The sequence below is a fragment of the Zeugodacus cucurbitae genome, chromosome X (genome assembly GCF_028554725.1).
Source record: "Zeugodacus cucurbitae isolate PBARC_wt_2022May chromosome X, idZeuCucr1.2, whole genome shotgun sequence".
Taxonomy (NCBI): Eukaryota; Metazoa; Arthropoda; class Insecta; order Diptera; family Tephritidae; genus Zeugodacus; species Zeugodacus cucurbitae.
The window spans coordinates 34,047,224-34,074,410 of record NC_071672.1 but is presented as its reverse complement, the minus strand read 5'-3'; the positions used below and the strand labels follow the sequence as shown (position 1 = coordinate 34,074,410).

Here is a 27,187-nt window from a genome sequence, read left to right as displayed (position 1 = left end):
CAGCAGTAGCAGCAGCATCAGCAGTAGCATCAGCAGTAGCATCAGCGTCAGCATCAGCAGTAGCAGTAGTAGCAGTAGCAGCAGCAGCAGTAGTAACGGAGGGCATACACAGTGTGTGTGGTAAAGTACAGTACATCGTTGGAGGTGGCGTTACATTTCATTGGAGAAACAGCTAAGTCTTTTGATATACAATTGTACATTTTTTGAATATCGTAAAATAAGTTATTGAATACTTTTGTGAAAATTTATGGCGAATATCGCAACAAACTTTTATTGGTGAAAATACGTTTTAAGACTTTTTACGTGAGATTGTTAAAGAAAATATTACAATAAAATCCGAATAACTTACAGTTTTATGTAAAAGTTAAATGCGGATATTGTAATAAAATTCGATTTATAGAAAACATTTCTCTGTAAAAACTTTATGCGGAAAAGTTAAAACGAATATTGTTCTGAAATTCGTTAAACATAAAAGTTATTAAAATCTTGCAAAAAGTATAGAGCGGATATTGTAATAAAATTTGAATTATAGAAAATATTTTACTTCAAAAACTGTATGCGAAAGATTAAAACGAATATTGTAATAAAATTCGTTAACATACAAGTTATTAAAATTGTACACGGAAATTGTAAAAGCGGATATTGCGATCGAATTGAATAACATAAAAGTTATCAGAATTGTATGCGGATAAAGTGAATATTGTAACGCAAGCTAAAAAGAAATATTATTATTAAAATTAAGATTTTTAGAATATTATCCATTTTTTGTACAACATTGTAAATTATGAACCGCAACGAAATTTTTGAGCTGACTGTTGACGGTCTAGGTTAGGCGATTTAGGGCTATCGACTATTGGACGGAAAGCGACACTACATGTGGAAGAGGTAGCAAGCCAACGGAGTGTGCGTGAGGTTAGAGTCGAATACCACAACTTTACTCTCCGAGATGTTGAGGACTCAATGACTTCGTTTAAAGGAACAGGTCGTCCAAGTTTCGAACAATGGCTTGAGGATTTTGAGGCAAACGCATCAGCAGTGCGTTGGAACGAGCTGCAGAAATTCATCTACGCAAAACAATTGTTGAAGGGTGAGGCAAAGATTTTTGTAAGAAGTCAAAGCGGAATAAGCAGCTGGAGTTCACTAAAACTAGCGCTGCGGCAGGAATTTGGTATAGCATTGTCATCGATTGAAGTACACCGTACTTTACGTAGTCGTCGGAAGCGACATGGGGAAGATCTTCGAGAATATTTATACGTTTTAATGGAGTTGAGGAAACCGATAGGGCTAGATGACTCAAGCCTAATAGAATATTTCATCGAAGGCATACCGGACTCAAGGTCGAACAAAAGCAACCTATACCAGGCGAAAACTATACAGGATTTGAAGGAGCAGATCAAGGTGTATGAGAAGATTCGCTACAGCTAGTCACAACCCGTGAATGGGAACCAGGAGAAGGCATCGTCGTCAAACAAGGACTTCCAGAAAGCAGTTCCATTTAGCAGGAAATGTTTTATCTGCGGGGATTCATCACTTCTCGCTAGAAGCTGTCCACGCAATAAGAGATCGTGTTACAATTGCGGTAAAGAGGGTCATCGTGCAGCTGACTGTAAGGCAGGAAGGAAAACTCCTAAATCGGAGCGAAGCTGCGTCAATAATATGACGGATGAAGGAGAAATCGTGAAATCGGAGAAGCGGAGTGGATTGATTTTTAAGGATGTAAGTTTCAACGGAAAATCTGCGTCGGCATTAATCGACACAGGTAGCGACTTATGTATTATACGTTACGATACGTTAAACATACTTAGTCTGGACGTTGACTTAAGTAGTGAACAGCGACAGTTGATGGGTATCGGTACCAGCAAACTTATAACAATAGGTAGCTTTTCCCACATCCATCGAGATAGACAACATAAAGTTGGAAGTAAAATTTCACGTAGTGCGAGAGCGAGACATTAAATATGCGCTCGTGATTGGTAACGACGTTCTGAGACAAGTGGATTTATTTGTTACGGAAGATGGCGCCGAGTTCAGGCAGAAGAAGGTGGAGGAAAAGCCACAGATTAAGGAGGAGGTGAATACTGGAGCAGTAAGGAAAGATCGCAGTGTTGGGTCAGCGAAGCCTAAGAGGATTGATGTGAAGGAAGATGAGGAGCAGTATATGGAAGCTGTTAGGAAGTATCGCAAGCGAATCCGTGATAGAAGGGCTTTGGAAGTAGCAAACAATGAGAGCGAGGGCGCTGTTGTGGCTAAGGAGCCAAGAGAGTTCAGGATTTCAGAAGCGAGTTCGAAGTTGGTTCATGAGACTACGGTGATGGGCACTGACGTTAGGAACAACGCAATTGATGAAGGTGATAACAGGATTGCTGAACTGAGCGAAGAGTTCAGAACCCTGTGTATGGTCGCAGGAATGGAGAAGGTACCTGTGGACGAAGTCGATCTTTCACACCTCAACAAAGAGCAAGCAACTATAGTAAGAAGATTGGTAGCGAATTATAAGCCTACAAGCAATTCGAATTCGCCAGTGGAGATGAAGATCTTACTGTCAGATGACACCCCAGTATACGAAGATCCCAAACGGATGTCATATACCGATAGACAGGAAGTGGATTAAAAAGTTAAGGAGTGGTTGAAGGATGGGATCATCAAACCCAGTAATTCAAATTATGCGTCACCAGTGGTGTTAGTTTCGAAGAAAGATGGAAGGAGACGCTTGTGTTGCGATTATCGGCGATTAAACACAAAGATAGTTCGCGATAACTTCCCGATGCCAAATATCGACGATGTTATCAAAAAGTTACAGGGTGCTAATGTTTTTACGACACTGGATCTTAGGAATGGATTTTTCCACGTCCCAGTGGAGCCTACTTCAAGGAAGTACACCGCATTCGTTACATACAATGGGCAATATGAATTTCAATACGTGCCTTTTGGTATATCGAATTCGCCAGTTTTTTCAAGATTTATTTCAGCAGTATTTAGAGATGATTTAAGGGCATGCACCTGGAATGTCCGGACCCTTAATTGGGAAGGTGCCTCTGCCCAGCTGGTTGATGTCCTCGTAAGAGTAAAGGCTGACATCACCGCAATCCAAGAAATACGATGGACGGGACAAGGACGGAAGAAGGTGGGTCCTTGTGACATCTACTACAGCGGCCATATAAAGGAGCGCAAATTCGGTGTGGGATTCGTGGTGGGAGAGAGACTCCGTCGTCGAGTCCTGGCATTCACTCCGGTGGATGAACGTCTAGCCACAATCCGCATCAAAGCGAGGTTCTTCAACATATCCCTGATTTGCGCCCACGCCCCGACGGAAGAGAAGGACGATGTGACCAAAGATACCTTCTATGAGCGCCTAGAACGTACCTATGAGCGCTGCCCCCGCCACGATGTCAAAATCGTGCTTGGCGATTTCAACGCTAGGGTGGGTAAAGAAGGTGTCTTTGGCACAACAGTCGGAAAATTCAGCCTCCATGACGAAACATCACCAAACGGTCTGAGGCTGATCGACTTCGCCGGGGCCCGAAATATGGTCATCTGTAGCACTAGATTCCAGCATAAGAAAATCCATCAAGCTACTTGGCTGTCCCCGGATCGAATCACTCGCAACCAGATCGATCATGTTGTGATAGATGGACGACATGTCTCCAGTGTTTTTGATGTGCGTACGCTTCGTGGTCCCAACATCGACTCGGACCACTATCTTGTAGCAGCTAAGATACGCACCCGCCTCTGTGTAGAAAAGCGCACACGTCAACAAACACAAGGAAGGTTCGACATCGAGAAGCTGCAATCACAACCGACAGTCGAACGATTTTCTACTCGACTTGCACTCCTGCTCTCTGAGAGCACTCATCAGCATCTCGGTATAAGGGAGCTGTGGGACGGCATATCAAACTCCTTACGTACAGCTGCAACCGAAACCATTGGCTTTCGGAAAAGCCAAAAAAACAGCTGGTATGATGAGGATTGTCGTCTCGCAGTGGAGAGAAAACAGACTGCCTACCTCGCAATGTTGCGATCGACCGCAACACGAGCGGGATGGGAAAGATACCGAGAGCTGAAGAGGGAAGCGAGACGCATTTGCAGAAAAAGAAAGCAAGAGGCAGAAATGCGTGAGTATGAAGAGCTTGACAAGCTGGCCGACAGGGGTAATGCTCGAAAATTTTACGAAAAGATCCGGCGACTAACTGAAGGTTTCAAGACCGGAGCACACTCCTGTAGGACCCCCAGCGGTGATCTAGTGGTTGATGACCAGAGTATACTGTGTTTGTGGAGGGAACACTTCTCCAGCCTGCTGAATGGCAGTGAAAGTACAACACCAGGAGATGGCGAACCCGATTCCCCAATCGACGACGATGGAACAGATGTTCCATTGCCCGACCGTGAAGAAATTAGAATAGCAATTACCCGCTTGAAGAACAACAAGGCGGCGGGGGCCGATGGATTGCCGGCCGAGCTATTCAAATACGGCGGCGAAGAGCTGATAAGGTGCATTCATCAGCTTCTTTGCGAAATATGGTCGGAAGAAAGCATGCCCGACGATTGGAATCTCAGTGTACTCTGCCCAATCCACAAAAAGGGAGACCCCACAATCTGCGCCAACTATCGTGGGATAAGCCTCCTTAACATCGCTTATAAGGTTCTATCGAGCGTACTGTGTGAAAGACTAAAGCCCACCGTCAACAAACTGATTGGACCTTATCAGTGTGGCTTTAGACCTGGAAAATCAACAACTGACCAGATATTCACCATGCGCCAAATCTTGGAGAAGACCCGTGAAAAAATAATCGACACACACCATCTATTTGTCGACTTTAAAGCTGCTTTCGACAGCACGAAAAGGAGCTGCCTTTATGCCGCGATGTCTGAATTTGGTATCCCCGCAAAACTAATACGGCTGTGTAAGTTGACGTTGAGCAACACCAAAAGCTCCGTCAGGATCGGGAAGGACCTCTCCGAGCTGTTCGATACCAAACGAGGTTTCAGACAAGGTGACTCGCTATCGTGCGACTTCTTTAACTTGATGCTGGAGAAAATTATAAGAGCTGCAGAGCTAAATAGAGATGGTACAATCTTCTACAAGAGTGTACAGCTCCTGACGTTCGCCGATGATATTGATATCATCGGAAACAACACCCGCGCCGTTAGTTCTGCTTTTTCCCGCCTGGATAAGGAAGCGAAGCGAATGGGTCTGGTGGTGAACGAGGACAAGACGAAATATCTCCTGTCATCAAACAAACAGTCAGCGCATTCGCGTCTTGGCTCCCACGTCACTGTTGACAGTCATAACTTTGAAGTTGTAGTTAATTTCGTATACCTAGGAACCAACATTAACACCGATAATAATGTCAGCCTTGAAATCCAACGCAGAATCACTCTTGCCAACAGGTGCTACTATGGACTGAGTAGGCAATTGAAAAGTAAAGTCCTCTCTCGACGAACAAAAACTAAACTCTACAAGTCCCTCATCATTCCCGTCCTACTTTATGGTGCAGAAGCGTGGACGGTGTCAACATCCGATGAGACGGCACTAGGAGTTTTCGAGAGAAAGGTTTTGCGGAAGATTTACGGTCCCTTAAACATTGGCAACGGCGAATACCGCAGAAGATGGAATGATGAGCTGTATGTGTTGTTCGACGACATAGACATAGTCCAGCGAATAAAAAAACAGCGGCTACGCTGGCTGGGTCATGTTGTTCGAATGGATGAAAGTGCACCAGCTCTGAAAGTTTTCGATGCAGTACCCGCTGGTGGAAGCCGAGGAAGAGGGAGACCTCCACTCCGGTGGAAGGACCAGGTGGAGAAGGACCTGTCTTCACTTGGTATTACCAATTGGCGCCAAACCGCCAAAAGGAGAGATGCGTGGCGCACTGTTGTGGACTCGGCTATAACCGCGTAAGCGGTTTCTACGCCAGTTAAGAAGAAGATTTAGAGATCTTATACAAGACGATACTGTGGTGGCTTACATGGACGATTTAGTTATTCCCTCCAAGGATTACACTGAAGGCGTACACTGTTTGGAACGAGTTCTACGAAGGGCTGAAGAATATGGTTTGCGGATGAAATGGGACAAATGTCAGTTTCTTATAAGTAAAATAGACTTTCTAGGCTATGCTATAGAAGACGGTTCGATAAAACCATCTGATGACCAGAAGACTTTGCAGAGATTCCTGGGATTGACATCATACTTTAGAAGATTTGTCGATGGATATGCAGTAATAGCCAAACCGCTGTCGGATCTACTCAGGAAAGAGGCTAAGTTCGAGTTGCGCGACAAGCAGTTGGAGGCATTCCAGAAGTTGAAGTCAGCATTGATCAGTGCACCAGTCCTAATGTTGTACAATCCGAAAGCAGTGACTGAGGTACATACAGTCAGCGTCATATTTCATCGTACGGTACTCTAAAATGAAAATTTCCGTTTTTAATCCACTCAAATGAAAAATGTTCTTCTATAGATAACAGAAAACTTGGAAATAGTATAATTTATATGCAAATTGATTGAATATATTTCAAAATAAAAATGATAAATAAAAAAAAGCTTAAATTGAACAAATTTTTTGCGCCATATTTTATCGTACGTTACACATTTATGTTATCAATATCTTTACTATTATGTTATACGCGATACATTTGTTTAGAAACTTAAAATATAGTAGTTTGTGGGTCTTCCATTCTATTTAGCATCGAAGATAAGATTAAGCCCTTTTTTGAAGTGACACATACGAAATTGTATGTTTTTAAAAATTCTTTTTCATGTAATCGCTTAAATATTCAATGGGATTGAGGTCCAGGCCTTGTGGAGAGGCGAACCAAATATGCAGTATGCTTTGGGTCGTTGAGTTGTTTTAAAACATAAGCATCAGTTAAGCCCATTTTTTTCAACTGACTGCTTTAAATTTTGCTTCAAAATTTCTAATATTGGTCATTGTCAATTTTTCTTCTAATAAAGATCAGCTTTCCGACTCCAGAAACTGTCATACATCCCCTAAGAATCAAGTTTCTTAAACCATATTTAACAGTACATCGCAAATTTTTAGTAAGAAGCGTTGGGTCCTGTTTTCACTAAACTTTTTATGGTCCATCATCGCCGAAAAGATTAAATATGCTTTCGTCTGTAAAAGCACTGTCTGTCAAATGTCAATTATGTCCTTCATTAAGTGTTCGCGCGCCTCTCGATCCATTTTTTTATTCTCTATTATTATTTTTATAAATAAATCTAGTATGTGCTGTATTGTAAACTTATATTTAGAGGTAGTTTTATCAATTTCTCTCATTGATTTTGCTTCTTTTCGTTATTATATCACAATTTCTCTAAAATCTGAGGAAGTTTCATATCTTTTCTCCATTATTGTCAAAATAGGAAATAACCACTGGTCCACTTCACAGCACGTGATAAACTGATTCCACTTCTATGTTGAAGCTATTTTGTTTTAAAATGAAAACAAGAAACTCTTAAAAGTAAGGATAAACAATGCCGTACGATGAATTATGACGCATCAACTTTGAACATTAGGCAAATTTTTGAGTTTTTACATTTAGTTTGTAAATAATTTTATATAATTTATATATATATAAATTTGATTTTAGAGTGCCGTACGATGAAATATGACGCTGACTGTACAGACTCTTGTATGTCCGGGTACGGAGCAGTGCTACTTCAGAATGATTTCGACCATCAAGCGTTCCATCCAGTTCAATACATGAGTCGGAAGACAAAACCGGCAGAGGAAAAGTACCATTCGTATGAACTCGAGGTACTAGCGATTATAGAAGCACTTAAGAAGTGGAGAGTATATTTGTTGGGTATAAGTTTTAAGATAGGAACAGATTGCAATGCATTCGCAATGACGATGCGGAAACGAGATGTGCCATTAAGAGTATCTCGTTGGGCAATGTTCCTACAAGACTTTTGCTACGAGATAGAACATAGAAACGGTTCAAAAATGCGACATGTAGACGCGTTGAGTAGGGTATCTTGTCTCATTATAGAAGATTCCCTAATACACCGGCTGAAGCAAGCACAGGAAGAGGACGATTGGATACGAGCTGTTTTGAAAGTTCTGGAGAAGAGCGACTACGAAGACTTTTATATCAAACATGGAGTACTGTATAAGGATTCAACAAGAGAACTCGTGGTAGTTCCATCAGTTATGGAGAACAAAATCATCAACATGGCACATAGGCAAGGACACTTTTTCATCAAGAAAACGGAAGAAGCAGTAGAAAAATAATTTTATATACCAAATTTAAATAGGAAGGCAACGATGGTTGTAAGAAGTTGCGTAGAGTGTATCGTCAACGACACGAAGTCAGGAAAGAAAGAAGGTTTCCTAAATCCAATTAGTAAAGAGGACAAGCCTTTGGGAACAATACATCTCGATCACGTTGGACCGCTGGAGTCGACAAAGAAGGCATATAACTACATCCTTGTGATGGTGGACGCATTCTCCAAGTTCGTTTGGCTATATCCAACTAAGAACACAGGAACTGATGCAGTCGTCGAATTCTTAAAGAAAAGAGCAGCCGCTTTCGGAAATCCAAGACGAGTCATAACAGACAGAGGCGCAGCCTTTACGTCGAATTTGTTTAAACAGTACTGCGAGGATGAGGAAATCCAGCATTTATTAATTGCTACGGGAGTGCCACGAGCAAACGGGCAAGTAGAGCGCATGCACCAGATTATTATTCCGATGATAGCTAAGTTGGGAAACGAGAGTTCTGGAAACTGAACAAAACCAAACAATCACCTTTTGACTGGACTTGAGATGCGACTGAAAGGAATACCACATTTTCTCGAACTGCTGGAGGAATCAGCCATCGAAGAGCTCGATGCAGAACGCGAGGTAATTCGTCAGGAGACACGACACAATATTGCTAGGATTCAGCAGGAAAATCGGAGAACATTCAACAAAAGGCGAAGAGCAGAGGTCGACTATAATAAAAACGAGCTAGTAGCCATCAAGCGAACGCAGTATGGAGCAGGACTGAGACTTAAAGCAAAATTCTTTGGGCCATATAGGACATGGACATGGACACAATAACAATTGCTGAATTTATGAAGAATTGGAACCCAATTTATGAAGAATTGGGGCCGAATGAACAGTCAGGATAGCCGAATGTAGGATTGTGTAAACGGACAATAAAACTGAAATAGAAATGCAACACTGTGTAGGGAACAGATGTGACAGTAGCGAACGGACTCGAATGACAACGAAACAGTAGGGACGAAGACGAAATAAGGACAGACAAACAGACAGACCACCGGCAACCACGTACCACGCAAGACCACGGCAGATCACAGCGGACGTGATCGCTATTAATCTTTTTACTTTTTACCGGCCAGTGCAATTATTTCTTTGCGGTCATATTAGCTAGATAATTTGAATAAAGTTGTTATTAATCATTTTATATAAAACGCGATGTTTTTATTCGTCAAGTTAATCGGCCATCCCACATATATTATAAAGTGAAGGAATAAAATGGAGTTGAAAATTTAGTTACATGGGAAGTTCTGCAATTTATTCTGTAAAATTTAGTGTTTCTGACGTTTTTCGTTAGTGAGTTAACCCACTTTTAGTAATTTTCAACCTAACCTTTGTATGGGAGGTGGGCGTGGCTATTATCCGATTTCAACCATTTTCATGGTGTGTGGTGGGGTACGTAAGTGAACCGACTGCAGAAAGTTTGGTTTATATAACTTCATTGGTTTGCGAGATATATACAAATAACCGATTTGGGGGCGGGCCACGCCCACTTCCCCAAAAAAATTACATCCAAATATGCCCCTTCCTGGTGCGATCCTTTGTTCCAAATTTTGTAACCTTATTTATGGCTTAGTTATGACACTTTATGTGTTTTTGGTTTTCGCCATTTTGTGGGCGTGGCTAGAGTCCGATTTTGCTTTCATAGCTTAATTTATGGCTTAGTTACAGCTCTTTATAAGTTTTCGGTTATCGCCGTTTTGTGGGCGTGGCATGGTCCGATTTCGCAAATCTGACCTTTTTATGGTGCCAAGAAATATGTACCAAGTTTCATCAAGATATCTCAACTTTTACTCAAGTTACAGCTTGCACGGACGGACAGACAGACATCCGGATTTCAACTCTACTCGTCGTTTAGTTTTAGAACTTACAAACAACCGTTATGTGAACAAAACTATTATACTCTCTTTAGCAACTTTTTTGCGAGAGTATACAAAATTTAGATTTTATAGTTATTTTATTTTTCTAAAACGAAAACAAACTGCAGTATAATATTGCACCTCACTGCGAAATTAATATAGTAACAAAAAAAAAAACAAAATATATTGAACTTTTTAAGGTCACAACTAAATTTTTAGGTTGATTTGTACTTTTTGGGATGCCCTTTACTATCAATAACTGCTTTCATTTGTTTCAGCATTCTACCAATCTCTTTGTATAGTTTTGAGTTCATTTAGATATCTCAATTTTTACTCAAGTTATCCGTTGCACGGACGGACGAACGGACGGACAGACAGACATTCGGATTTTGACTCGTCTCGTCACCCTGATCATTTTGATATACATATATAACCCTATATCTAACTCGTTTAGTTGTATAACTTACAGACAACCTTATGTGAACAAAACTATAATACTCTCTTAGCAACTTTTGTTGCGAGAGTATAAAAATATTATCTAATATACTAGTTTCCACGATATTAAAGATTTGAAACAAAGAAAGTAAATCAGTCGAAGTGTTTATAATTTAATTTGTTGTGAAATATAGTTACCACCTCTGGATAAAGAAGAACTTAGTAGAATATTACAAATTGTTTATCAAAACAAGGACGTTTAACAAAATCTTCCGAAGAGTATATTTCTGTTTGGACATATACCGACAGATTCAGTATCGGATACCAATCGGATATAAAGAGACAAATTAATTAAACAAACAATTTTATTATACTCTCGCAAAATGTTATTGGACTATCTATCTAACTAGTCGTGCAAGCATTAATTTATCCATGAATTGAGATATCTAGATAGATGTAGATCTTAACTATAAAACAGTATAATGGTAGCCAATCGAGGTAAGAAACCTAACTATGTAGGACCCACCCTCAAGAATCGTATAGAGGTGCAATTATGGAGAACTGAATAGTGCAAAGTATATCGCCATGGACTACAGTTGCTCATAAAGAGGTTCACGAATGCTCTTAATACTTTTTATCTTTAATATATTTTCATTCCGCTTATCCTACTCTGGGACTCAAGCGCAAATTAAAGCCTCCTTGGTGGAAAAATTGAGGACGGGTCGAGCAAGTGGAGCAAGGACTGTTGGAACGATTATGAGGCTCTTTTAAGGAAATACAAAAAATGCTTCGCAGGACCAAACGTCAGTCCTGCGAAAACTCTTCGGAAGATTTTGTTAAACGTCCTTTTTAGCAGTTTGGAATCGACCAACGACCAACTGGGTAGTTTTCATACCGTAGGCACCCATTCTATTCGAAAAAGTGTAAGCCCATAAGTTTAGTATGTTTCCTTTTAAAAACGTTGGAGAAAATAGCGAATACGCATATTTTATTTTTAATACGCGAATACTGCTTTCTAGCAGTTTGTTCAAAGCACAACATGCTTACAAAACAATACCGATCCGTAAAGACTGCACGTGACATCGAAAAGGATCTTGAATGTAAAGAATACGCGCCTGGACATTTCTGGATAATTACACAACGTTCGGAAGACTATTGGTTGCAGGAGAATTCACACATAGAACAGGGGCATAGCTCGAATAATGATAATCTGGCAGGCACAGACTATTTAATCCCACTCTTCATTATGGAAAGAAGGTTCAAAGTAAACTTAAACAGATATGGTTTGGCGTATAGGTACGGTAGCTGCACGCCACCCATTGAACATCTTTAAAGATGAGGCGAAAATTGGGGATGGAAATTGAGCATTCCGCAGCTTGGTCTAATGTTAACATCTACGTAGACAGTCAGGCAGCAATTATGGTAATAATCTCGTTCAGCAGATCGGCCAAAAGTATTTTTGGTTGCAGCGTATTAGTGGACAAGCGAGTTCATTTCAACTGAAAGCCACAAAGGCATTGAGGGTAACGAGATACTGGGCGAGATTACCAAAAGTGGCGTACAGCTGTCTTTCGGAATCGTGGCTGAGATTTGCTAACCCATGCCTGCCTATACGATGATCTGACAAGAGCATGACAAGAAATATCAAAACGCGTTGGAATGATCTACCGGTATGATAAACCGCTGAAGTTATGTGTGCAGCGGTAGATCAAAAATACACGAGATTACTACTGCTGCTAGAGAGGGGGTCCTGTAGGAACATGGTTGACACAATCACTGTTCACAATCTGGTGGTGACGCACGCTTGTAAGATCTGTAAATTGATTAATTATATTACCCTCCTCCCATGTTGCGAGTAGTTGAATAATATGGTTCCCAAATATTGTAAGCAAATGGATCGCGATAGGTTGGAATTTCATTTGTAATTTCTGCGGCTCTGGATTGTCTCTTGGAAAAGCTGCAAAAATAATAAGAAACTTGTGTTAAGATAAAATACAATATTCAAAAGTATGTCATACTTACATCCACATTGCACGTAATTGTTCGCACGTTGGTTCTTGTGCGCTCAAAGGAAATGTTTTTGGTACGACAATTTCGCCGCCTGTGTCGGCCGTGCTACCGAGAGAAGCGGCAGATGTGGCTGCACTATTTACTGCCGTTCCAAGACCAGCATTATTAGAGTCTACTCCAAGCACTCCCGGCGAACTAGCTGCCACTTTCGTCGGCGTGCCATAATCTAGAGACCGCGCACTTAGTGCCGATACTAGTGGTCCATGAATGTATTTTATGGACCCGGCCTCAGCCCCGCGCCATAGGTGGTTGAATTGAAAGATACTGGATACGAAAAACAATAGCAGGTGCCGCCATAGCTAGTAAATGTGAAAAGTATACTTAATAATAATCGTATTTTAAGTAAATTAAGCGGGTGGATATTTTATATTTAAATATTTCATAATAGTATGTAAAACATAATCACTCTGATAACTTGGTCATTGTGTATATGTAAATAAAATATATGTGGCGCATTGACAAAAGATATCTAATATATAAAATTCTCGTGTCACGGTGTCACGTTATTGAACTCCTCTGAAACCGCTCGAACGATTTTCGTGAATCTTAGCGTGCATATCGGCTAGGGTGGAGAATCGGACAACATCTATTTTGCATCCAATGTTAAGGGTGGTCCACCCCTAAATTTTTTTAACTTTCCGCGAAGAAAATTAAAAATTTTCTAAAATCGGGAAGTTATTGGTTGTTGAAGTTCAAACCGATCTGGCTAATTTTAGTCTTGAAATATTCGTGGAAGGCCAGAAAAAGATTAGAATGTGAGTAAATATGGAAAAATTGCGAGGAAGATATCAATAAGAGAATTTTATTCGAGTTGACATGAAAAATATAAAAAGAGAAAACAAAAAAATAATATTTTGAAAGTTGTTATTGTTGCTTTGTTAAAATATTTTTGTTATTGTTCAATTGTATAAGGTTGTGTCGATACCCCAAAACAATTTGTAAAAAATAAGGAAAGGCTAAGTTCACGTCCAACCGAACATTTTACACTCTCGCAATTTATTGATGTAATTTTATTAAGATAACACACAATATGACCTATATATCGGCATAAAGTCCAATAGAAAATCATCATATATAGTATATGAGGGCTGATGTAATTCCAGAACCAATTTCACTCATTTTCACCAAGGCTCCAAGGTTTCTAAGGTTAACGGGAATAGGCACCTGTTAGTAGGCAAACAAACGGCACATTCGGCCTTGAAATTACTCCTAAATTGCAAATGAACGAAACACCAGTCGGCAAAATCGCCAAAAATAGCGCTATAACGAATATTTTCCAAATATTCAAGAAGTCGCTGGAGGTACTGCACAGGACTTTAAAAGATCTTGATTGTCGATAAACGTTTTTGGTGGAGCCAGGATTCTGTTAACAGGTGATTTACGCCAGACTCTTCCAATTATTCCTGGACCAACTGTTACTGACGAGCTAATCGCATGCCTAAAGTCTTTTAATTTGTGACGACACATAAAGTATCGCCAATTAACAACTAACATATGAGTGTTTTTGCAACAATATCAAATTGCGATTGTAGAATCAGTTGGAAATGGTAGGATCGCAGTTGACACCTCGATGGATTAATAGCATTTCCAACAGATTTCTGTCACTTCATTGACTTGAAAGAGAAGTTTTCCTGACATGAAACCTCAATATGATAACCATAAATGACTGATTGAATTACCTATATTGGTGGTAGAAAAACAAAGATATCGATGATCTTAAGGCGACAATTTAGAATTTAGGTCCAGGAGAGTTGACACAGCTACAAACCAGGATGACGCAATCAATTATCCCAAACTATTTAAAATTGCCTGTACCATCACCACTCACTTTGCAATTAAAAGTAGTGTGAGTTGCCATCATGCTGCGTAACATAAATCGACCTCGAATAATCAATATCGTCGCCGAAGCCAAGATTGGACCAACTTAAGTTAGTGTATACCTTAGCCACAACAACATGTGGCCGGGTGTGCTAGTATATAAATAACAAGTAAGGAAGGGCTAAGTTCGGGTGTAACCGAACATTTTATACTCTCGCAATTTATTTATTTAACTTTATTTATATTATATAATACACAATTTGACCCACATATTCGTTATATATATTGTATAAAGTCCATTGAAAGTTGGAAACCATAATATTAGGTTAGAAGCACCGAGGTCCTCGTGTTCGATCAATGGGGCCTTAAAAACCTATGGTCCGATTTTGGCGATTTTTAGAATGGGGCTGCCACACCATTAACCTAGTATTTGTGCAAAGTTCTGCATCGATATCTTCACTAGTACTTACTTTATATATTGTAAAGTAAGCGATTCAGATCGTCTTCAAAGTTCTGGTACATAGGAAGTAGGCGTGGTTGTGAAGCGATTTGGCCTATTTTCACAACATATCATTGGGATGTAAGAAAACTAATACAAACCAAGTTTCATTGGAATCGGTCGAGTAGTTCCTGAGATATGGTTTTTGACCCATAAGTGGGCGACGCCACGCCCATTTTCCATTTTGTAAAAAAATCTGAGTGCAGCTTCCATCTGCCATTTCTTATGTGAAATTTAGTGTTTCGGACGTTTTTCGTTAGTGAGTTAACCCACTTTTAGTAATTTTCAACCTAACTTTTATATGGGAGGTGGGCGTGGTTATGACCCGATTTCTTTCATTTTTACACTGTATTAGGAAGTGGCAAAAAAAAAACGACTGCAGAAAGTTTGGTTTATATAGCTCTATTGGTTTGCGAGATATGTACAAAAAACTTAGTAGAGGGCGGGGCCACGCCCACTTCCCCAAAAAAATTACATCCAAATATGCCCCTTCATAGTGCGATCCTTCATACCAAATTTTATTTCCATAGCTTTATTTATGGCTTAGTTATGGCACTTTATGTGTTTTCGGTTTTCGCCATTTTGTGGGCGTGGCAGTGGTCCGATTTTGCTCATTTTCGAAAGCAACCTTCCTATGGTGCCAAGAAATAAGTGTGCCAAGTTTCATGAAGATATCTTAATTTTTACTCAAGTTACAGCTTGCACAGACGGACGGACGGACGGACGGACATTCGGATTTGAACTCCACTCGTCACCCTGATCACTTTGGTATATATAACCCTATATCTAACTCGTTTAGTTTTGGGTGTTACAAACAACCGTTATGTGAACAAAACTATAATACTCTCTTTAGCAACATTTGTTGCGAGAGTATAAAAATGTATAGATGTATGTACATAATATGTCCGTCGGTTTGAGATATCTTGGTATACAAATGAACTAATAATTCAAGCTTAATCAATAAATGATTAAATTTCGAACCAAATATATACAGTAATTCCCGCATAAGTGCCCCTTCCTAACATGCAAAGCTTCTGAGACACTTAAGCGGGAAAGGCACTTAAATGAATCTCGCTTAAGTGCCTAGAGGTACTTACCAATAATTTTCTGAAATATTTCGATCTAATATTTTTTCTTTTAGAATGAAAGTCAGATTTATTTCTTATTAATAACAATAAATAAAAAAACATAACAAATCTATTTATATGTTTTCCTTACTGTTCCTCAGCGCATTCAATGTGCAATACATTAAAAGATAGGAAAATTACAAACAATGTTGTATTCGTGGCTTATATATTACAGGCTACAGAGCGAGGCTCTTAAGGGGGGAATTTTATACAGTGGCTCACAGCCAAAGAGATCGGCAATTTTTATAAGGCCGATGCCACATTATTATTGCAAAGTTCTGTTCCGTTATCTTCACTAGTGCTTACTTTATATATTGTAAAGTAAATGATTCAGATCGACTGCAAAGTTCTTGTTAATGGGAAGTATGCGTGGTTGTGAACCGATTTGGACTATTTTCATAAGATATCATTGGCAAGCCAGCCAAGATATTATGAATCGAAATTCATTGAAATTGGTTGAGTAGTTTCGGAGATATGGGGTTTGACCCATAGGTAGGCGGAATCACGCCCATTTAAGGTTCCTGGTGGGCTTCCTTACAAGCCAACGGGAGTCACTTTCGTTAACTGTTTTATTATGGGTCTATTTATTTTATTTGCGACACGATTTTCAAGAACATAACATTAAATGAAATGACGAATTGTTCCTAGACTCAGTTTCGCCATTTTCGCGACGTTGCGTTGACTTTTTCCGTCTTTATAATACTTATGACTAACTCGCACACTTTAATACTACTTGTATGGCGGCCCATTTTGAAATATACTTTACAAATGACAATAATAAAATGTCAAAACTTGAAGCGGGGATCACTGTATTACATTAATCACCAATACGATGGATTTGTGTGATGAGGAAATTATCACAACTGTATTGGTCAGTGTAAGTGATGCACAATTTAGGATTCTGGGAGTAAGAGACACTGCAAAAATTATACCACGCGGTTTCTATCTGGTTTCGACGCGGGACATGCGGCAGAAATGAAAGACATCATCGTTGATCCTCCAACGTCAACACCTTTCATTGCACCATAAATGGCACTTATTTGCAGTTTTTCTAAATCAAAGGAAGCGAAGTTACAAAAACTTCTCGATAGCGATCGCACGCCATCTCAAAGCGCTGGTTTCAGGAGTCGCCGAAGATCTACTAAAGCCAAATGGTTATCCGCTTTACCAAAAGACACTCGCGCCATATTAGCATTACAAACAAACACTACGTTGGAAAATCTAGGCGCTAGTACAGACAAGCTCTACGAGATCTTACAAGTCCAACAAATACCGGACTAATCTTTACAGTAGTCAGCCGTTATTAACAAACGGCAATCTAGGTGAAACACACGACAGCACAACAACAAGCCGAGGTTACCATTGCCAACAACGACGGCTGAGCTCTAACGGTTTTTTGCTACCACACGAAATACAGGCAAAATGCTATACGGTGCAAACCAGGTTGCACATTTTCGGGAAACGCAAAAGAGAAACGCTAATGACGGACAGTGTTTCTCAATATTTGGTGGACACTGGTTCCGATCTATCGGTTTTCCCAAAAGAATGGTCCAGAAATGCAACACCAACAATTGGTTACACGCTACAAGCAGCAAATGGCACCATAAGTATGGAAAAAGTCTACTGTCACTCAATATAGGACTTCGCCGCGATTTCTGGTGGCATTTTATTATCGCCGATGTCCCGCAACCAATCATTGGGGCTGCCTTCCTGAGTCACTTTGACTTACTAGTCGACTCCAAGCGAAAATATCTACTAGATGGACGCAACGGTTTAACATCACCTGAACTCATTGCTCCCGTAACGGTCACGATTTCCATTCGTGCAATCCAATGAAACAAGATATTTCACAAATTACTAAGTAAATTCCCTGAGATTACAAATCCAGATGGGGTTACAAGAGGGAGGAAGCACTACACTTTCCACCACATACGCACATCAAAAGGACCACCAGTGACGAACAAAGAACGCCGTATTCCACTGGATAAACTACAAACTGCACGCCAAGAGTTTGATAACATGATCAAACTGGGAAACGCTCGACCTTAGCAGGCCATGCTCAATACCATTACACCTTACAGCCAAAAACACTGGAAGATGCCGACCATGTGGAGACTACCGTAGTGTAAATGCCCGGACAATTCCAGACAACGCTGTCTTGAAGACTTTAACACAACACTGCATGGTAAAAACATTTTTATACTCTCGCATCAAAAGTTGCTAAGAGAGTATTATAGTTTTGCTTACATAACGGTTCTTTGTAAGTCATAAAACTAAACGAGTTAGATATAGTGTTATATATATCAAAATAATCAGGATGACGAAACGAGTTGAAATCCGGATGTCTGTCTGTCCGTGCAACGAATAACTTGAGTTTAGATATCTGAACGAAACTTGGAACACGTATTCCTTAGCACCCGGAGGAGGTTGGTATAGAAAAACGGCCAAATCTGACCATTGCCACGCCCACAAAATGGCGCAAACCAAAAACATATACAGTGTCATAACTAAGCCATAAATAAAGTTTTAAAAGTAAAATTTGGTGTAAAGGATCGCACTAGGAAGGGGCATATTTGGATATAATTTTTTTGGGGAAGTGGACGTGGCCCGGTCCCCAAATCGGTTAATTGTATATATCTCGCAAAGCAGTAAAGCTATAGAAACCGAACTTTTTGCAGTCGGTTATCGTACGTACCATACCACACACCACGCCCACAAAATGGCGAAAACCAAAAACATATACAGTGTCATAACTAAGCCATAAATAAAGTTTTAAATGTAAAATTTGGTGTAAAGGATCGCACTAGGAAGGGGCATATTTGGATGTAATTTTTTTGGGGAAGTGGACGTGGCCCGGTCCCCAAATCGGTTAATTGTATATATCTCGCAAACCAGTAAAGCTATAGAAACCGAACTTTCTGCAGTCGGTTATCTTACGTACCATACCACACACCATGAAAATAGTTTAAATCGGATAATAACCACGCCCACCTCCCATACAAAGGTTAGGTTGAAAATGACGAAAAGTGGGTTAACTCACTAACGAAAAACAGAAACACAAAATTTTACAGAAGAAATACTAGAAGGAAGCTGCACTCAATTTTTTTTTACAAAATTGAAAATGGGCGACGTCCACTTATGGGACAAAAAACCATATCTCAGGAACTACTCGACCGATTCGAATGAAATTCGGTATATAATATATTCTTGACACCCTGATAACACGGATAAAAAATGGAAAATGGAAATGGCGAAATCGGTTCCCAACCACGACCACTTTCCACATAACTCAATTTTGAAGTCTATCTGATTCCTTCACTTTATAATATATACATGAGGAACCAATGAAGATAGCGGAATAAAACTTTACACAAATACTACATATAATCTATGGCTTCACTTGTGAAAATATTTTCGAAATCGGACTATAACTTTTCAAGGCCTCAGATATCGAACATGACGAACTCAGCGCCTAAGGGTAAATTTTAAACGAAAATATGGATGAATATCTCAGATAATTTAGTGTAATTAAGTGTAATCGGGTCACAACATCTCCTAGCTCCCATATACCTTATATATTATAATATATGAGACATCTTAGCGAAATTTAGTGAGCATATAGTCTTGGATATAGTGGGGGATGGGGTCATATGTAGAAGTTCACGCAAGTAAGGAAAGTTTCTGACTGCCATTCACTTGAGAATGGCCAGGAACGATTCTGTTGCATATGACTTCAGCAGCACACGACTTCCGGTTTTAGACCAAGTATCCTCTGGGTAGCGAACAGACATCCGGTTGAAGGCGAGCAAAAGTGAGAAGGCGAAGCCCGCTTTTGCGGTTGGGCGTAGAGCTTGGCACCTATGAGCGCTGCCCCCGCCACGATGACAAAATCGTGCTTGGCGATTTTAACGCCACTGTGGGTAAAGAAGGTGTCTTTGGTCAAGAGTCAAATTCAGCTTCCATGACGAAACATCCCCAAACGGCCTTAGGCTGATCGACTTCGCCGGGGCCCGAAATATGATTGTCTGTAGTAGCAGATTCCAGCACAATCAGATTCATCAATCAACATGGCTGTCCCCTGATTGAAACACGCGCAATGAAATCGATCCCGTTGTGAAAGACGGAAGACATGTCTCCTGTGTTTTAGACGTGCGTACGATCTGAGGACCAAATATTGACTCGGACCATTATCTAGTAGCAGCAAAGATACGCACTCGCCTCTGTGCAGCAAAAAACGCCCGCCATCAAACACAGGAAAGGTTCGACGTCGAAAAGCAGCAATCACAACCGACAGCCGACCGATTTTCTACTCGACTTGCACTCCTGCTCTCTGAGAGCACTCATCAGCCCCTCGATATAAGGGAGCTGTGGAACGGCATTTCAAACTCATTGCATACCGCTGCAGCCGTAACACTTGGTCTTCGGCAACGACAAAAAACCAATTGGTACGATGAGAACTGTGGTTCCGCAGTGGAGAGAAAACATACTGCCTCACTCGCAATGTTGCGATCGACCACAACACGTTCGGGGTGGGATAGATATCGAGAACTGAAGAGGGAAGCGAGACGCATATGCAGACGTAAAAAGAAAGATTCCGAAAAGCGCGAGTATTAAAAGCTTGAAAAACTGGCCGAAATGGAAAACGCTCGAAAAATTTATGAAAAGATGAGGCGATTTACAGAAGGTTTCAAGACCGGAGCATTATCATGTAGGGACCGAGGAGGTAATCGGGTAACGGATGTCCAGAACATACGGGGATTAAGGAGAGAACACCTGCTGAATGGCAGTGAAAGTATAACACCAGGAAATGGCGAACCCGATTTCCCAATTAATGACGATGGAATAGATCTTCCATTGCCCGACCATAAAGAAAGTCGATTAGCAATTACCCGCTTGAAGAACAAAAAAAAAAAGCGGAGGGGGCCGACACCAAAAGCTCCGTCAGGATCGGGAAGGACCTCTCCGAACCGTTCGATACCAAACGAGGTTTCAGATTGCCTACCCCGCAATGTTGCGATCAACCGCAACACGAGCGGGATGGGAAAGATACCGAAGAAGGATTGCCGGCAGAGCTATTCAAATATGGCGGCGAAGAGCTGATAAGGTGCATGCAACAGCTTCTTTGCGGAATATGGTCGGAAGAAAGCATGCCCGATTGTTGACAGCCATAACTTTGAAGTTGTAGATAATTTCGTATACCTAGGCACCAGCATCAACACCGATAATAATGTCAGCCTTGAAATCCAACGCAGGTGCTACTATGGACTGAGTAGGCAATTGAAAAGTAAAGTCCTCTCTCGACGAAAAAAAAAACTAAACTCTACAAGTCCCTCATCATTCCGGTCCTACTTTATGGTCCAGAAGCGTAGACGGTCCCTTATGGTCCCTTAAACATTGGCAATGGCGAATACCGCAGACGATGGAATGATGAGCTGTATGTGTTATACGACGATATAGACATAGTCCAGCGAATAAAAAGACAGCGGCTACGCTGGCTAGATCATGTTGATCGAATGGACGAAAGTGCCCCAGCTCTGTAAGTTTTCGATGCAGTATCCGCTGGTGGAAGCCGAGGAAGAGGGAGGCACTCCGATGGAAGGACTAGGTGGAGAAGGACCTGTCTTTACTTGGTATTACTAATTGGCGCCAAACGGCCGAAAGGAGAGATGTGTGGCGCGCTGTTGTGGGCTCGGCTATAACCGCATAAGCGATGTCTACGCCAGTCAAGAAGAAGAAGGAGATTACAATGCAAAATACATGTACTGGGGTTCACGTCTAATTAACCCTACAGGAAGGCAGCTGTTCAACACATTTATGAATAAGCACAATAACCTTGATATAATATCACCTAGCAAGCCGACTATTGGCGCAGTGATCGTAACAAAATACCAGATTTAATTGATTTCGCTGTAACCATATATATAGATAGATCGCTTATGACAGCTGATACATGTACTGATTTGTCTTCTGATAATTCTCCTGTACTAATAAAGCTATGTGAACAACCCATATTCGTCGAACCAAAAGTGGGTCTAACATCTTATAAAACGAACTGGTTCAAATATATAAAATACGTAGTACACGCCTTAACATTGAGTACAAAATAAATAAAGGAAGAGATATTGACCAAAGCATAAGAGAACTCAATGTTATAAGCCAGCCAGCCAAACACCAGAACAGAAACTGTAAGCCACTTGGTCTCAGGAAAATCACTAATAAAGAAATATAAAAGCTTGAAAGTGAAAAAAATGCGTGCTAGACGAGAATGGCAGATAAATCGCTCCCCTTCCGCTTAACTTCAATTGAAATCTGCTCTACGAAAATTAAAGAAAGCGCTTAAACGCGAGGAAATGAAATGAATATAAAGAAGCTATGTCCAAACTCAAGCAAGGAAAATTCTCTTTGGAAAGCCCATGAAGCCACCAGTCGGCTCCAATATGCCTATACGAGTCTTGGGTGGAAATTGGGCTCGAAGTGACGAGGAAATGTCCAATTGTTTTGCAAATCCCCTGGAAAAAGTATTTCAATCAAATTGCCCAAAGAACAACTTTAAGTTGTCAATCTTACCTAACACAGCAAATGAGTCGTTCGAGTTTTTTAAGACTTCACCTTTTGAAATTAATTGCAACATGAAAGAACTTAATCAAAAAAGATGCCAGGACATGAGGTTATATTAACCTCAAAAATGCTAACTGAGTTACCAAATATTGCTGTAGAGGTGTTTTACGCCCAACATTGTAAATTATATATTTACAGCTGATCTTCCCAACAGCTAATAATGTTTTGGCATTAACTTTTGCGGATGACACAGCTTTAGTGAGCTATAACAAATGCCCCATTATAGCTTCAAGAATATTAGAGGAGCACTTATGATCTGTCGAAGAATGGCTAGCCAACTGGCGTATAAATTTGAATGAACAAAATTGTAAGCATGTTACATTTTCGCTAAGACCAAAAATTTGTCCGGCAGTAAAAATGAACAATATTTTGGTGCCCCAAGCGAATGAAATTACCTATCTGGGTATGCACCTAAAGATTTATACACACACAGTGGGGCATTTTTACAGATTCCACCGAACACGGCATAGGCGCTGTTCTACAGCAATATGTCAATAACACTTGACAACCATTGGCATTCTTCAGTAAAAAAAATACACCAAGACAGAAACAATCTACATATTATCGAGAACTACTTGCAATATTCGAAGGCGTAAAGTAATTTCGACACATTTTTAAAAGACGTCACGTCAAGACATCACCGCTTAATCGGCCAGTTGGCAAAGTATCGGCCGATGCCGATGCCGATTCTTTCATGAATAAGTTTATTAAGTAAACTAGTATAGTAACAAAAGAAAAACAAAAGCAAATAACATCACAAAATAAGTAACAAATCAGTCCATATGTAAATATGAAGGTGTTTATTAATTCAATTAATATTCAAAAGTAAATAACATATTTTGATAATATATAGATAGGATAAATGAGTTATTCTTTTTCTTTTCAAAACAAGTTGCTACGTCAGCAATATAGCTTTTTTCCTTTAAGGACAGAAAGAAAGCTTTTTTGGGAGTTTCTTTTACATGCACCTCATAGTCCAAACCAAATGATTATTACCTGTTCCTTCCTGTACCTGTTCCTGAGGTTGATTATGAGAATTTGTCTCAAGAGAAACTTTTAAAAATAGACTCTCCTAATTAAATTATCTTCAAAATCTCAACAAGTTGTAGAACAAAACTGTGCATATTTGAAATAAATCGGATCATTCTAAATAATGTAATTATAAATTTTATACAAAAACTAGCAGACCCGGCCACACGTTGTTGTGGCTAAGGTATACATTAAATTAAGTTTGTCCAATCTTGGCTTCGGCGACGATATTGATTACTCGAGGTCGATTTATGTCACGCAGCATGATGACAACTCACACTACTTTTAATTGCAAAGTGAGTGGTGATAGTACAGGCAATTTTAAATAGTTTGGGATAACTGATTACGTCATCCTGATTTGTAGCTGTGTCAACTCTCCTGGGCCGAAATTCTAAATTGTCGCTTTAAGATCATCGATATCTTTGTTTTTTTACCACCAATATAGGTCATTCAATCAGTCATGTATGGTTATCACATTGAGGTTTCATGTCAGGAAAACTTCTCTTTCAAGTCAATGAAGTGACAGAAATCTGTTGGAAATGCTATTAATCCATCGAGGTGTCAACTGCGACCTTACCATTTCCAACTGCTTCTACAATCGCAATTTGATATTGTTGCAAAAACACTCATATGTTAGTTGTTAATAGACGATTCTTTATGTGTCGCCACAAATTAAATGATTTTAGGCATGCGATTAGCTCGTCAGTAACAGTTGAACCAGGAATAATTAGAAGAGTCTGGCGTAAATCACCTGTTAACAGAATCCTGGGTCCACCAAAAAAGTTTATCGACAATCATGATCTTTTAAAGTCCTGTGCAGTACCTCCAGCGACTTCTTGAATAGTGAGTGAAATTGGTTCTGGAATTACATCAGCCCTCATATACTATGTATGATGATTTTCTATTGAATTTTATGCCGAATATATAGGTCATAATTGTGTGTTATCTTAATAAAATTACATCAATAAATTGCGAGAGTGTAAAATGTTCGGTTGGACGTGAACTTAGCCTTTCCTTATTTTTTACAAATTGTTTTGGGCTATCGACACAACCTTATACAATTGATCAATAACAAAAATATTTTAACAAAGCAACAATGACAACCTTCAAAATATTATTTTTTTGTTTTCTCTTTTTATATTTTTCTTGTCAACTCGAATAAAATTCTCTTATTGATATCTTCCTTGCAATTTTTCCATATTTACTCACTTTCTCTAATCTTTTTCTGGCCTTCCACGAATATTTCAAGACTAAAATTAGCCAGATCGGTTTGAACTTCAACAACCAATAACTTCCCGATTTTAGAAAATTTTTAATTTTCTTCGGGGAAAGTTAAAAAAATTAGGGGTGGAGCATCCTTAACATTTAGGAGGATGAAAAATAGATGTTGTCCGATTCTCCATCCTAGCCGATATGCACGCTAAGATTCACGAAAATCGGTCGAGCGGTTTCAGAGGAGTTCAATAACGTACACCGTGACACGAGAATTTTATATATTAAATAATGAAGTTCTTTACACTACACTTAATAATAGGTTGGCAAAAAATATCTCCCTTCCGCGTATTTGCTCTGATTTAGTTGAAATATACGCCGCTTCGTTCCATAATCTGTTCCCATTTAGCTACTTTTCACAAGCCTCTTTTGAGTTCACTTTACACCACCAAGGGGTTGTTCGACATGGACAGGAATGGGTACGGGAACGTATTCGCCTCCCATCCGAGCTTGCATAGCTTCTAACGAGTCATCAACGAAGTGGTCTGGCGTTGTCCTGGTGGAACTCTACAACTTTCCTGTTGGCCAAGTAGATGGTAGAATTAAATGTCATAGTGCTCATAGTGAATGATTCCCTTTCAATCCCAACTTTTTCGCTTGATATTGTCGTATGTGATCCATTTTGCGTCACCAATCACCATGCGCTTCAATAATGGGTCCAGTTCGTTCCGTTGCAGCAGCATATCGCAGGCGTTGATTCGAAGGCAGTTTTTGCAGAAGGTGTTTTTGCGTCAAATCATGCGGCACTCAAACATCAAGCTTTTTTGTGTATCCAGCCTTCTGCAGATGGTTTAAAATGGTGACTAACTCCCATCTTCTGGGCGATGTCACGAGATGCCACATGCCGGTCTAACCCCATGTTTTCCATGATTTGATCGGTATTCGTCGTCATAGGTCTTCCGCTGGCTGACTTATCCATGGTGTCGTTTTCACCCGCTCTGAATCATCGAAACCATTCCTCCGCAGTTCGAAGTGATAGCGTACCATCCCCCAAACACCATTAATCTCACGGAACGTTTCTCTAGGAAGGAAAACTTTAAAACGTTTATAACTGTTGAACGCCCAAACTAATCATGCATAGCGTCGTTTTGTTGGTTCTGTCAAGACCTTTCAATGATGTATAGTATTGCCAGATACGAGCTTTATACATAGCCCCGAAATTCCAAAGATAAAAGGCGGAAGGAAGATGTTTGAAAACCTAATATTATCATCGTGAGGAATGATTGGTTGAGGCAAATATGAATCAAACTGTGTTTCATAAGGATATAAAAAATATATATTTTAAGAAGACTAGCTTTTAAGAAATCAAGAAAGTAAAAAAATAATTATGTAAATGTAATTCAAAAGAAGTAGGAAAAATCGGCCAAATATGGCCGATGCCGATGCTGAATTTTGTGGCCGATTAATCGGTCGGACTTTAGGGCACGTAATCTTCTTTACAGACCATACACAGCATGCTTTCCAACAACGCACAGAACGAGCCTCGCCTTGGCAGTTCCGCCGTTTGGATTGCATCGGTCATTCAGACATATTTCAGGATATCAGAACATCGTTGCAGATACGCTTTTCAGCGTCAACGCAATACTTGAATCAAGTACTACGCAAAGTCTAGCAACGACACAGGATTGCAACAACTGCACACCAATCAATCAACATCACTGCAGAACATTAAGATAGATACCGACGAACCAGACTTGTACCGTGATATAACTACTGGATCTATGCGACCTTAAGTCCCAGTATCATTTAGAAAACGCATATTTGATTCTCTACATTCTTTAGCACAGCCCGGAATCAAAGCTTCGCAAAAGTTTTTGAACAAACGATTTGTGTGGCCATCTATAAACAAAGACTGTCGCACATTGGCAAAAGCTTGCATCGACTGTCAACGTAACAAAGTTCAACGACACGTTTCAACGCCTATCGCTACTTTTCAAGCACCCTCTCCACGATTTGAGCACATACATATTGACTTGGTTTCTATACCATATTCTAAAAGATTTAATCAATAACGATCATTGATCGTTTCTCACGCTTTCCGGAAGCAATACCTTTGGAAAACGAAACAGCAGATACAGTAGACCGAGCACTACTCAGCCACTGGATTGCACGGTACGGTGTACCAAAACGAATTACATCTGATCAAGGACGACAATTTGAGTCCGAACTATTTAACTCACGGTCACTGATCCTTGGCAT

General features: G+C 40.0%; 1 protein-coding gene across 2 annotated transcripts in view; it reads right to left on the bottom strand.

The window, feature by feature from the left end:
- LOC105219616 (ankyrin repeat and ELMO domain-containing protein D) overlaps nucleotides 1-27,187 on the bottom strand; it is a 103,158-nt gene that overhangs the window by 30,636 nt on the left and 45,335 nt on the right. For both annotated transcript variants that reach the window (XM_029045194.2, XM_011195884.3), the window contains 2 exons: nucleotides 12,578-12,924; nucleotides 12,393-12,512 (listed from right to left, as the gene is read on the bottom strand). In XM_029045194.2, the coding sequence (XP_028901027.1) occupies nucleotides 12,393-12,512; nucleotides 12,578-12,924 (467 nt within the window). The remainder of the gene's footprint in view (nucleotides 1-12,392; nucleotides 12,513-12,577; nucleotides 12,925-27,187) is intronic.